The sequence below is a fragment of the Oncorhynchus tshawytscha genome, linkage group LG30, assembly GCF_018296145.1.
Source record: "Oncorhynchus tshawytscha isolate Ot180627B linkage group LG30, Otsh_v2.0, whole genome shotgun sequence".
NCBI lineage: Eukaryota > Metazoa > Chordata > Actinopteri > Salmoniformes > Salmonidae > Oncorhynchus > Oncorhynchus tshawytscha.
Window position 1 is genome coordinate 40,521,542 of NC_056458.1, and position 13,665 is coordinate 40,535,206.

The 13,665-nt window shown below is 42.6% G+C and overlaps 1 protein-coding gene across 5 annotated transcripts in view; it reads left to right on the plus strand.

The window, feature by feature from the left end:
* The window catches only part of LOC112229083 (rho GTPase-activating protein 26), a 158,631-nt gene that overhangs the window by 60,195 nt on the left and 84,771 nt on the right, over nt 1-13,665 (plus strand). For all 5 annotated transcript variants that reach the window (XM_042309079.1, XM_042309077.1, XM_042309076.1 and 2 more), the window contains exons 3-5: nt 598-659; nt 2,297-2,368; nt 10,280-10,381. In XM_042309079.1, the coding sequence (XP_042165013.1) occupies nt 598-659; nt 2,297-2,368; nt 10,280-10,381 (236 nt within the window). The remainder of the gene's footprint in view (nt 1-597; nt 660-2,296; nt 2,369-10,279; nt 10,382-13,665) is intronic.

Sequence of the window (13,665 nt, forward strand, 5' to 3'; positions counted from 1 at the left end):
TATAGGAGGAATTAAACTGTAAGACTTGAATTCCACATTTGGAGAGTATTACTCTGTCGAGTGCGTGTAAATGTTGGAACAGGATCGTGGCATCTCAAGTGACAACTCTGACCCAAAACTTTGCAGTCATGCTAGGTTAGATCCAAACCAGGGTTTCCCAAACTCGGTCCCGGGGTCCCCCCTGAGGGCATGTTTTGGTTTTAGCCCTAGCACTACACAGCTAATTCAGATAATCAGAGCTTGATGCTGACTTGGTTATTTGAATCAGATATTATGTGCTAGGGCAAAAACCAAAATGTGCACCCAGGGGTGGCCCCGGGACAGAGTTTGAGAAACCCTCGTCAAGAGCAAGCATGTCAACTAGGATTTCAAATGAATAACCTTGTTATGCAAAGTCATACTTGTTGAATGTTAGATTGTGTACAGTATGATCACTGGCTTATTATGTATTGTTAACCTCCCTCTCTGTCTGTCTGTCTGTCTGTCTGTCTGTCTGTCTGTCTGTCTGTCTGTCTGTCTGTCTGTCTGTCTGTCTGTCTGTCTGTCTGTCTGTCTGTCTGTCTGTCTGTCTGTCTGTCTGTCTCTAACCATCTACAGCAAAGTCTCTACAGGAGTTTGCTGGAGTGCTGCAGAACCTGGAGGATGAGAGGACACGGATGGTGAGTGTCAGATATACAGTGCATTCTGAAACTTTTCAGACCCATTGAATTTTCTTACGTTACAGCCTTATTCTAAAATTGATTAAAACATTTCCCCCTCAGCAATCTACACACAATACCCCATAATGACAAAGCTAAAAACAGGTTTTAAGACATTTAAAACATTTAAGACATACCTTATTTACGTAAGTATTCAGACCCTTTGCTATAAGACTCGAAATTGAGCTCAGGTGCATCCATTAAGCATCCTTGAGATGTTTCTACGACGTGATTGGAGTCCACCTGTGGTAAATTCAATTGATTGGACATGATTTGAAAAGGCACACACCTGTCTATATACGTTCCTACAGTTGACAGTGCATGTCAGAGCAAAAACCAAGCCATGAGGTCGAAGGAATTGTCCTTGGAGCTCCGGGACAGGATTGTGTCGAGGCACAGATATGGAAAAGGGTACCAACAAATGTCTGCAGCATTGAAGGTCCCCAAGAACACAGTGGCCTCCATCATTCTTAAATGGAAGAAGTTTGGAACCACCAAGACTCTTCCTAGAGCTGGTCGCCCAGCCAAACTGAGCAAATGGGGTAGAAGGGCCTTCGTCAGGGAGGTGACCAAGAACCCGATAGTCACTTTGACAGAGTTCTAGAGTTCCTCTGTGGAAATGGGAGAACCTTCCAGAAAGACAACCATCTCTGCAGCACTCCACCAATCAGGCCTTTATGGTAGAGAGGCCAGACGGAAGCCACTCCTCAGTAAAAGGCACATGACAGCCCACTTGGAGCTTTCCAAAAGGCACCTAAAGACTCTCAGACCATGAGAAACTAGATGCTCTGGTCTGACGAAACCAAGATTGAACTCTTTGGCCTGAATGGAAACGTCACATCTGGAGGAATCCTGGCACCATCCCTACGGTGAAGCATGGTGGTGGCAGAATCATGCTGTGGGGTTGCTTTTCAGTGGCAAGGTCTGAGAGACTAGTCAGGATTGATGGAAAGATGAGCGGAGCAAAGTACAGAGAGATCCTTGATGAAAACCTGCTCCAGAGCGCTCAGGACCTCAGACTGGGGCGAAGGTTCACCTTCCAACAGGACAATGACACTAAGCACACAGCTAAGAAATACAATGCAGGAGTGGCTGCAGGAGTCTCTGAATGTCTTTGAGTGACCCAGCCAGAGCCCGGACTTGAACCTGATTTGAATATCTCTGGAGAGATCTGAAATTAGCTGTGCAGCAACACTCCCCATCCAACCTGACAGAGCTTAACAATATCACCAGAGGAGAATTTGAGAAACTCCCCAAATGCAGGTGTGCCGAGCTTGTAGCATCACCTGACAGAGCTGGAGAATCATACCCAAGAAGACTGGAGGCTGTAGTTACTGCTTCAACAAAGTACTGAGTAAAGGGTCTGAATACTTATGTAAATGTGATATTTCCCTATTTTGTTGTTAGTAAATTTGCACTCCTAAAAAACAGTTTTTGCTTTGTCATTATAGGGTATTATGTGTAAATTGATGAGGGAAAAAACCGATTGATTCAATTTTAGAATAAAGCTGTAATGTAAGAAAATGTGGAAAAAGTGAAAGGGAGTGAGGTCCTGTGTGATCAGCTGTGTTATGACTGATCTCTGCATCTCTGCTCAGATTGAAAATGCCAATGATGTGCTGATCATGCCGCTGGAGCGCTTCAGAAAGGAGCAGATCAGTGCTGCCAAGGTAAGGATATATTATGACTGGACCCCCGAGAAAGGGGGAAATTGAGGCCCACAATAAGGGGCTTCCTGCATACTAATATTTCTATTGCAGTTTTTTTTTGTTAGAACAGGTGGGAGGTGGGGGCACTCCGGTACAGTAGATGGCGTTAATGCACAATACCATTGAATGCCAGCAGCCTATAAACCCCACCGAAGATGGGCACTGTTTTCCCTCAGTTCTGATAATAACTGCGAGGGCAGCTGTTCCGCAGACAGGATCGAAGGAAACTGTGCTGGTTTAGCCAGCTAGTCCTAAGGATTACTCTGGTACATAGCAGGCGGGAGCGACACTGTGTGCTGGCATGCTAACTAGCAAGCACTACATGGTATTGCCCCAGCCTCCCACCTGCTGTGCTAGCGGGAGGCAGGAACAACTGGTAGACAGTGTCCTTTGGCCCTGCCTGTCGGGTAAGGTTTTCTCTTCTACACAGATGGCGGGAGGCAGGGGCGACCCCATGTGCTATCTAGCTAAATAGCAATGCATGAACCAATAGGATGCAAAGAGAGGGGGGGTGTTCATGAAGGAACCAATGGGATGCTCGAGGGGTGGCGTTCCTGCTGTGCAGGAATGCCCACATGCAGAAACGCCCCGAATTGCTGGTTGCAGTTGCACAATATTGGGGGGATCCCCCCCACTAAAGGTCCTGTTAATCCTTACTATGGGGTCATTGTGTGATTTGACAATCCCTCGTAGATTATGAGGGGAATTATAATCCTTATTGGGTCATGTAGCCATTTTATAATCCCTGTTTAGCCTTGAAAGACAAAAAAACAACATATTTGTGTTACATTTGACCGTATCCACTGAGTGTTAGGAAATGCACTGATCACTCAGATATGATCCGTTTCCCCTTCAGGTTGGCAGGTAACTGACTTTGTCCCGGTTGTGCTGATTCCACAGCCACTGCATACAGTTGAAGTTCGATGTTTACAGACACTTAGGTTGGAGTCATTACAACTAGTTTACAGACACTTAGGTTGGAGTCATTACAACTAGTTTACAGACACTTAGGTTGGAGTCATTAAAACTAGTTTACAGACACTTAGGTTGGAGTCATTACAACTAGTTTACAGACACTTAGGTTGGAGTCATTACAACTAGTTTACAGACACTTAGGTTGGAGTCATTAAAACTAGTTTACATACACTTAGGTTGGAGTCATTAAAACTAGTTTACAGACACTTAGGTTGAGAGTCATTAAAACTAGTTTACATACACTTAGGTTGGAGTCATTAAAACTAGTTTACATCCACTTAGGTTGGAGTCATTAAAACTAGTTTACATACACTTAGGTTGGAGTCATTAAAACTAGTTTACATCCACTTAGGTTGGAGTCATTAAAACTAGTTTACAGACACTTAGGTTGAGAGTCATTAAAACTAGTTTACATACACTTAGGTTGGGTTGGAGTTGAGAGTCATTAAAACTAGTTAACATACACTTAGGTTGGAGTCATTAAAACTAGTTTACATCCACTTAGGTTGGAGTCATTAAAACTAGTTTACATAGACTTAGGTTGGAGTCATTACAACTAGTTTACATCCACTTAGGTTAGAGTCATTAAAACTAGTTTACATACACTGAGGTTGGAGTCATTAAAACTAGTTTACATCCACTTAGGTTAGAGTCATTAAAACTAGTTTACATACACTGAGGTTGGAGTCATTACAACTAGTTTACATACACTTAGGTTGGAGTCATTAACTAGTGTACATACACTGAGGTTGGAGTCATTACAACTAGTTTACATACACTTAGGTTGGAGTCATTAAAACTAGTTTACATACACTTAGGTTGGAGTCATTAAAACTAGTTTACATACACTGAGGTTGGAGTCATTAAAACTAGTTTACATCCACTTAGGTTAGAGTCATTAAAACTAGTTTACATACACTGAGGTTGGAGTCATTACAACTAGTTTACATCCACTGAGGTTGGAGTCATTAAAACTAGTTTACATCCACTGAGGTTGGAGTCATTAAAACTAGTTTACATCCACTTAGGTTAGAGTCATTAAAACTAGTTTACATCCACTGAGGTTGGAGTCATTAAAACTAGTTTACATCCACTGAGGTTGGAGTCATTAAAACTAGTGTACATACACTTAGGTTGGAGTCATTAAAACTAGTTTACATCCACTGAGGTTGGAGTCATTAAAACTAGTTTACATCCACTTAGGTTAGAGTCATTAAAACTAGTTTACATACACTGAGGTTGGAGTCATTACAACTAGTTTACATACACTTAGGTTGGAGTCATTAACTAGTGTACATACACTGAGGTTGGAGTCATTACAACTAGTTTACATACACTTAGGTTGGAGTCATTAAAACTAGTTTACATACACTTAGGTTGGAGTCATTAAAACTAGTTTACATACACTGAGGTTGGAGTCATTAAAACTAGTTTACATACACTTAGGTTGGAGTCATTAAAACTAGTTTACAGACACTTAGGTTGGAGTCATTAACACTAGTTTACATACACTTAGGTTGGAGTCATTAAAACTAGTTTACATACACTTAGGTTGGAGTCATTAAAACTAGTTTACATACACTTAGGTTGGAGTCATTAAAACTAGTTTACATACACTTAGGTTGGAGTCATTAAAACTAGTTTACATACACTGAGGTTGGAGTCATTAAAACTAGTTTACATACACTGAGGTTGGAGTCATTAAAACTAGTTTACATACACTTAGGTTGGAGTCATTAAAACTAGTTTACATACACTTAGGTTGGAGTCATTAAAACTAGTTTACATACACTGAGGTTGGAGTCATTAAAACTAGTTTACATACACTTAGGTTGGAGTCATTAAAACTAGTTTACATACACTGAGGTTGGAGTCATTAAAACTAGTTTACATACACTTAGGTTGGAGTCATTAAAACTAGTTTACATACACTGAGGTTGGAGTCATTACAACTAGTTTACAGACACTTAGGTTGGAGTCATTACAACTAGTTTACATACACTTAGGTTGGAGTCATTAAAACTAGTTTACATACACTTAGGTTGGAGTCATTAAAACTAGTTTTTTAACCACTCCACATATTTCTTGTTAACAAACTATAGTTTTGGCAAGTCTGTTAGGACATCTACTTCATGCATGACACAAGTCATTTTTCCAACAATTGTTTACAGACAGATTATTTAACTTATAATTCTCTGTATCACAAGTTTAGAAGTTTACATACACTAAGCTGACTGGCCTTTAACTTCTTATGGCTGCAGGGGCAGTATTGCGTAGCTTGGATGAAAGGTGCCCAGAGTAAACGGCCTGCTCCTCAGTCCCAGTTGCTAATACTATATATGCATATTATTATTAGTATTGGATAGAAAACACTCTGAAGTTTCTAAAACTGTTTTAATTATGTATGTGAGTATAACAGAACTCATATCCAAACAGGAAGTGGGAAATCTGAGGTTGGTCGATTTTCAACCCAGCCCCTATTGAATACACAGTGGGATATTGGTTATGTTGCACTTCCTAAGGCTTCCACTAGATGTTAACCGTCTTTAGAAACTTGAATGAGGCTTCTACAGTGTTGTGGATCCGGATGGGAGCTGTTTGAGTCAGTGGTCTGGCAGAGAGCCAGGTCCTGGTCATGCCCATTTCACATGATAGCGACCTGCGTTCCATGGTATTTCTACAGACAATGGAATTCTCCAGTTGGAATGTTATTGAAGATTTATGATAACAACATCCTAAAGATTGATTCTGTACTTAGTTTGACAAGTTTCTTTGACCTGTAATATAACTTTTTAAAGTTTTCGTCCGACGTTCGGCTGGACCTGCACGAGCGTTTGGATTTGTGTACTAAACGCGCTAACAAAAGTAGCTACTTGGACATAAATAATGGACATTATCGAACAAATCAAGCATTTATTGTGGAACTAGGACTCCTGGGAGTGCATTCTGATGAAGATCGTCAAAGGTAGGGGAATATTTATAATGTTATTTCTGATTTCTGTTGACTCCATCTTAGCGGATAATTTTTTTTTTCTGAGCGCCGTCTCAGATTATTGCATGGTTTGCTTTTTCCGTAAAGTTTTTTTGAAATCTGACACAGCGGTTGCATTAAGGAGAGGTATAGCTATATTTCCATGTCTAACAATTGTATTTATCGACATTTATAATGAGTATTTCTGTAAAATGACATGGCTCTCTGCAACATCACCGGATGTTTTTGGAACTAGTGAAAAATGCCAATGTATACTGAGATTATTTTATATAAATATGAACTTTATCAAACAAAACATACATGTATTGTGTAACATGAAGTCCTATGAGTATCATCTGATGAAGATAATCAAAGGTTAGTGATTCATTTTATCTCTATTTGTGCTTTTTGTGACTCCTCTCTTTGGCTGGAAAAATGGCTGAATATTTCTGTGAGTTGGTGGTGACCTAACATAATCGTTTGTGGTGCTTTCGCTGTAAAGCCTATTTGAAATCGGACACTGTGGTGGGATTAACAACAAGATTACCTTTAAAACGGTATAAGATACATGTATGTTTGAGGAATTTCAATGAGATATCTGTTGTTTTGAAATTGGCGCCCTGCACTTTCACTGGCTGTTGTCATATCGATCCCGTTAATGGAATTGCAGCCCTAAGAAGTTTATACAGCTTGGGAAATTCCAGAAAATTATATCATGGCTTTAGAAGCTTCTGATAGGCTAATTGACATCATTTGAGTCAATTGGAGGTGTACCTGTGGATGTATTTCAAGGCCTACCTTCAAACTCAGTGCCTCTTTGCTTGGCATCATGGGAAAATCAAAAGAAATCGCCAAGACCTCAGAAAATAAATTGTAGACCTCCACAAGTCTGGTTCATCCTTGGGGGCAATTTCCAAACGCCTGAAGGTACCACATTCATCTGTACAAACAATAGTACGCAAGTATAAACACCATGGGACCACACAGCCGTCATAATGCTCAGGAAGGAGACGCGTTCTGTACTACGTACTTTGAAGCGAAAAGTGCAAATCAATCCCAGAACAACAGCAAAGGACCATGTGAAGATGCTGGAGGAAACAGGTACAAAAGTATGTATACTGTAAAACGAGTCCTATATCGACATAACCTGAAAGGCCGCTCAGCAAGGAAGTTCAGGCCTTGCTGAAAGGCCGCTCAGCCACTGCTCCAAAACCGCCATAAAAAAAAAACAGACTACAGTTTGCAACTGCACATGAGGACAAAGATCGTAATTTTTGGAGAAATGTCCTCTGGTCTGATGAAACAAAAATAGACCTGTTTGGCCATAATGACCATCATTATGTTTGGAGGAAAAAGGGGGAGGCTTGCAAGCCGAAGAACACCACCCCAACCATGAAGCACGGGGGTGGCAGCATCATGTTGTGGGGGTGCTTTGCTGCAGGAGGGACTGGTGCACTTCACAAAATAAGGAAAATTATGTGGATATATTAAAGCAACATCTCAAGACATCAATTAGGAAGTTAAAGCTTGGTCGCAAATGGGTCTTCCAAATGGACAATGACCCCAAGCACACTTCCAAAGTTGTGGCAAAATGGCTTAAGGACAACAAAGTCAAGGTATTGGAGTGGCCATCACAAGCCCTGACCTCAATCCTATAGAAAATGTGTGGGCAGAACTGAAAAAGCTGTGGGAGCAAGGAGGCCTACAAACCTGACTCAGTTACAGCAGCTTTATCTGGAAGAATGTGTCAAAATTCACCCAACTTATTATGGGAAGCTTGTGAAGGGCTACCTAAAACGTTTGACGCTAGATAAACAATTTAAAGGCAATGCTACCAAATACTAATTGAGTGTATGTAAACTTCTGACCCACTGGGAACGTGATGAAATAAATAAAAGCTGAGATAAATCATTATGTCTACTATTATTCTGACATTTCACATTCTTAAAATAAAGTGGTGATCCTAACTGACCTAAGACAAAATGTTTACTAGGATTAAATGTCAGGATTTGTGAAAAACGAAGTTTAAATGTATTTGGTTAAGATGTATGTAAACTTCCGACTTCAACTGTATAAGTTAAATGTTTGTAGGGTAGACTATGTAATGTATGCACTGCAGGGAGGAGCATCCCTCTATTAAATCACCATTGATGACCACATTCAGAGATCTCCCTACACTACCTCAGTGTGTCTAAATTGCTCTTAGCTCTGCCTGCCAGAGCTGACAGGTCGTATGTGATAAGACACTGCCTCCACCTGGCCAATAATGGTAATACATGAAGGGCTTTATCAGGATTTAGCTGGTTGATAGTTAATGAAGAAAGGTAACAGACATCATATTGAGAGTGATACTAAATTGATTTAACTTTGTGAATGTACTTCACACCATGAAGTCTAAGTTAGAAGGATATGTATGTTAATTGAATGTTTGAAGAATAATTGACTGTTTGAAGGATACTTTAACTCAAAAAGCCTACATTGAAACATATGTCAGTTCTATCCGGGATCCTTGGGAAGTCCCTACCCTAAACCCTAACCCTACCCTAACCTTAATCTTAACCATAAACCGTACCTAACCTTAACCATTCGGAATTTCAACTTCAATGGGGGATAGGGACATCCCAAGGATCCCGGATAGCACGGCCTTGAAACATGTCAAAAGTGTATAACAGCCATGATGCAGGTACATTTATTATGAAGGGTTAGAGCTAAAAGAATGACTTTAGTTTTCTATATTATGATGCTTCGAAGTGAATTGTTGAGCAGCTGTTGTGGTCATTCTTTTCTGAGGAGGGTTGATTGGTTCTACTTCCTGTGGAAACTGGCTGGTTTTGAAAAGCTGGGTCATGTGACTGGGTGGACAGGGATGATGACATCACTCAGTAGCAGGTGTGGACACAGTCAATGTGCCCCAGGGTGATGAGTACTGTACTGTGTGTTAGTACTGACACACCCTGTTATGTCTGTATGTCTGTCTGTGGATGACCTCAATACCAGAGGTTCGGTATAAAGTGGTCAATTGTTTTCCCACCAGCTGTGAACTGTCTCTGTTGGTTTCAGCAGCCCTAGAGGACTTGTGAACTTGTGTCTCACAACATGTGCTTCCAGGTTTGTCGGTGAAGCTGAGCTCTGGACATAACAATAATACCCACGACTCTTGAGAAATTATGTTCTGTTGGAAGCTACACTCTCAGAAAAAGGGATCCAAAAGAGTTCTTCGGCTGTCCCCATAGGAGAACCATTTTGGTTCCAGGTAGAACCCTTTTGGGTTCCATGTAGAACCGTCTGTGGAAAGGATTCTCCAAACATGGTTCTTCAAAGGTTTCTCCTATGAGGGCAGCTGAAGAATCCTTTCAGGTTCTAGATGGCACCCATTTATCTAAGAGTGTAGCAGTGATGATGCCAAAACAGAGATCTATTGCTGCTTTTTAACTGTAACACCAGTGTTACACTAGTGTATACACCCTTTTGATATACTAGGGGCATTGTGTTTCCATAGCTGGGGCTGACAGTGAGAACTTGTAAAGAGCAGAATTAACAACCCTGCAAAATCAAAACAGCTGCTTTGTGAGAAGGTGTTAAGGTTCACAGTTAGCCATTGTTATGTAAATGAAAGCTGCAGTACCAGTGGCTTGGCTTTGGCCCCAAGTGAAACAAGTCCATCGGAGCCACGGGCCAGTAAAGCATGGGTGCTGGCCCGCGTAGATTGAGACAGAAAAAGTCTGAGTCTTTTGGGTATAACACCGGGTTAAATCCTTTTTGGAAATGGGCCATATGTCTGATACAGAGGTCTCCTTTAAGAAAGAGGTCTTCTGACCTCAATTCGGCTTCCTGGTTAATTAAAAATACACATTGCTGTGTGTGGTGTCCAGGACTTTAGAGGAAACAAAGTGACGGTTGGTGACCTTTTTACTGATGTCTCACAGGAAGCCAAGAAGAAATATGACAAAGAGACGGAGAAGTACTGTGCTGTACTGGAGAAGCACCTGAGTCTATCAGCAAAGAAGAAAGAAGCACATCTCCATGAAGTAAGCACAACCTTTCCCTTGCTGCAGTAGGTCCATGTTTCCATGAAGTAAGCACAACCTTTCCCTTGCTGCAGTAGGTCCATGTTTCCATGAAGTAAGCACAACCTTTCCCTTGCTGCAGTAGGTCCATGTTTCCATGAAGTAAGCACAACCTTTCCCTTGCTGCAGTAGGTCCATGTTTCCATGAAGTAAGCACAACCTTTCCCTTGCTGCAGTAGGTCCATGTTTCCATGAAGTAAGCACAACCTTTCCCTTGCTGCAGTAGGTCCATGTTTCCATGAAGTAAGCACAACCTTTCCCTTGCTGCAGTAGGTCCATGTTTCCATGAAGTAAGCACAACCTTTCCCTTGCTGCAGTAGGTCCATGTTTCCATGAAGCTGCAGTAGGTCCATGTTTCCATGAACACTTTCCTTTCCCTTGCTGCAGTAGGTCCATGTTTCCATGAAGTAAGCACAACCTTTCCCTTGCTGCAGTAGGTCCATGTTTCCATGAAGTAAGCACAACCTTTCCCTTGCTGCAGTAGGTCCATGTTTCCATGAAGTAAGCACAACCTTTCCCTTGCTGCAGTAGGTCCATGTTTCCATGAAGTAAGCACAACCTTTCCCTTGCTGCAGTAGGTCCATGTTTCCATGAAGTAAGCACAACCTTTCCCTTGCTGCAGTAGGTCCATGTTTCCATGAAGTAAGCACAACCTTTCCCTTGCTGCAGTAGGTCCATGTTTCCATGAAGTAAGCACAACCTTTCCCTTGCTGCAGTAGGTCCATGTTTCCATGAAGTAAGCACAACCTTTCCCTTGCTGCAGTAGGTCCATGTTTCCATGAAGTAAGCACAACCTTTCCCTTGCTGCAGTAGGTCCATGTTTCCATGAAGTAAGCACAACCTTTCCCTTGCTGCAGTAGGTCCATGTTTCCATGAAGTAAGCACAACCTTTCCCTTGCTGCAGTAGGTCCATGTTTCCATGAAGTAAGCACAACCTTTCCCTTGCTGCAGTAGGTCCATGTTTCCATGAAGTAAGCACAACCTTTCCCTTGCTGCAGTAGGTCCATGTTTCCATGAAGTAAGCACAACCTTTCCCTTGCTGCAGTAGGTCCATGTTTCCATGAAGTAAGCCACAACCTTTCCCTTGCTGCAGTAGGTCCATGTTTCCATGAAGTAAGCACAACCTTTCCCTTGCTGCAGTAGGTCCATGTTTCCATGAAGTAAGCACAACCTTTCCCTTGCTGCAGTAGGTCCATGTTTCCATGAAGTAAGCACAACCTTTCCCTTGCTGCAGTAGGTCCATGTTTCCATGAAGTAAGCACAACCTTTCCCTTGCTGCAGTAGGTCCATGTTTCCATGAAGTAAGCACAACCTTTCCCTTGCTGCAGTAGGTCCATGTTTCCATGAAGTAAGCACAACCTTTCCCTTGCTGCAGTAGGTCCATGTTTCCATGAAGTAAGCACAACCTTTCCCTTGCTGCAGTAGGTCCATGTTTCCATGAAGTAAGCACAACCTTTCCCTTGCTGCAGTAGGTCCATGTTTCCATGAAGTAAGCACAACCTTTCCCTTGCTGCAGTAGGTCCATGTTTCCATGAAGTAAGCACAACCTTTCCCTTGCTGCAGTAGGTCCATGTTTCCATGAAGTAAGCACAACCTTTCCCTTGCTGCAGTAGGTCCATGTTTCCATGAAGTTCCTTTCCCTTGCTGCAGTAGGTCCATGTTTCCATGAAGTAAGCACAACCTTTCCCTTGCTGCAGTAGGTCCATGTTTCCATGAAGTAAGCACAACCTTTCCCTTGCTGCAGTAGGTCCATGTTTCCATGAAGTAAGCACAACCTTTCCCTTGCTGCAGTAGGTCCATGTTTCCATGAAGTAAGCACAACCTTTCCCTTGCTGCAGTAGGTCCATGTTTCCATGAAGTAAGCACAACCTTTCCCTTGCTGCAGTAGGTCCATGTTTCCATGAAGTAAGCACAACCTTTCCCTTGCTGCAGTAGGTCCATGTTTCCATGAAGTAAGCACAACCTTTCCCTTGCTGCAGTAGGTCCATGTTTCCATGAAGTAAGCACAACCTTTCCCTTGCTGCAGTAGGTCCATGTTTCCATGAAGTAAGCCCACACCTTTCCCTTGCTGCAGTAGGTCCATGTTTCCATGAAGTAAGCCCACACCTTTCCCTTGCTGCAGTAGGTCCATGTTTCCATGAAGTAAGCCCACACCTTTCCCTTGCTGCAGTAGGTCCATGTTTCCATGAAGTAAGCACAACCTTTCCCTTGCTGCAGTAGGTCCATGTTTCCATGAAGTAAGCACAACCTTTCCCTTGCTGCAGTAGGTCCATGTTTCCATGAAGTAAGCCCAACCTTTCCCTTGCTGCAGTAGGTCCATGTTTCCATGAAGTAAGCCCACACCTTTCCCTTGCTGCAGTAGGTCCATGTTTCCATGAAGTAAGCCCAACCTTTCCCTTGCTGCAGTAGGTCCATGTTTCCATGAAGTAAGCACAACCTTTCCCTTGCTGCAGTAGGTCCATGTTTCCATGAAGTAAGCACAACCTTTCCCTTGCTGCAGTAGGTCCATGTTTCCATGAAGTCCATGTTTCCATGAAGTAAGCCCACACCTTTCCCTTGCTGCAGTAGGTCCATGTTTCCATGAAGTAAGCCCACACCTTTCCCTTGCTGCAGTAGGTCCATGTTTCCATGAAGTAAGCCCACACCTTTCCCTTGCTGCAGTAGGTCCATGTTTCCATGAAGTAAGCACAACCTTTCCCTTGCTGCAGTAGGTCCATGTTTCCATGAAGTAAGCACAACCTTTCCCTTGCTGCAGTAGGTCCATGTTTCCATGAAGTAAGCCCACACCTTTCCCTTGCTGCAGTAGGTCCATGTTTCCATGAAGTAAGCCCACACCTTTCCCTTGCTGCAGTAGGTCCATGTTTCCATGAAGTAAGCACAACCTTTCCCTTGCTGCAGTAGGTCCATGTTTCCATGAAGTAAGCCCACACCTTTCCCTTGCTGCAGTAGGTCCATGTTTCCATGAAGTAAGCCCACAACCTTTCCCTTGCTGCAGTAGGTCCATGTTTCCATGAAGTAAGCCCACACCTTTCCCTTGCTGCAGTAGGTCCATGTTTCCATGAAGTAAGCACAACCTTTCCCTTGCTGCAGTAGGTCCATGTTTCCATGAAGTAAGCCCAACCTTTCCCTTGCTGCAGTAGGTCCATGTTTCCATGAAGTAAGCCCACACCTTTCCCTTGCTGCAGTAGGTCCATGTTTCCATGAAGTAAGCACCACCTTTCCCTTGCTGCAGTAGGTCCATGTTT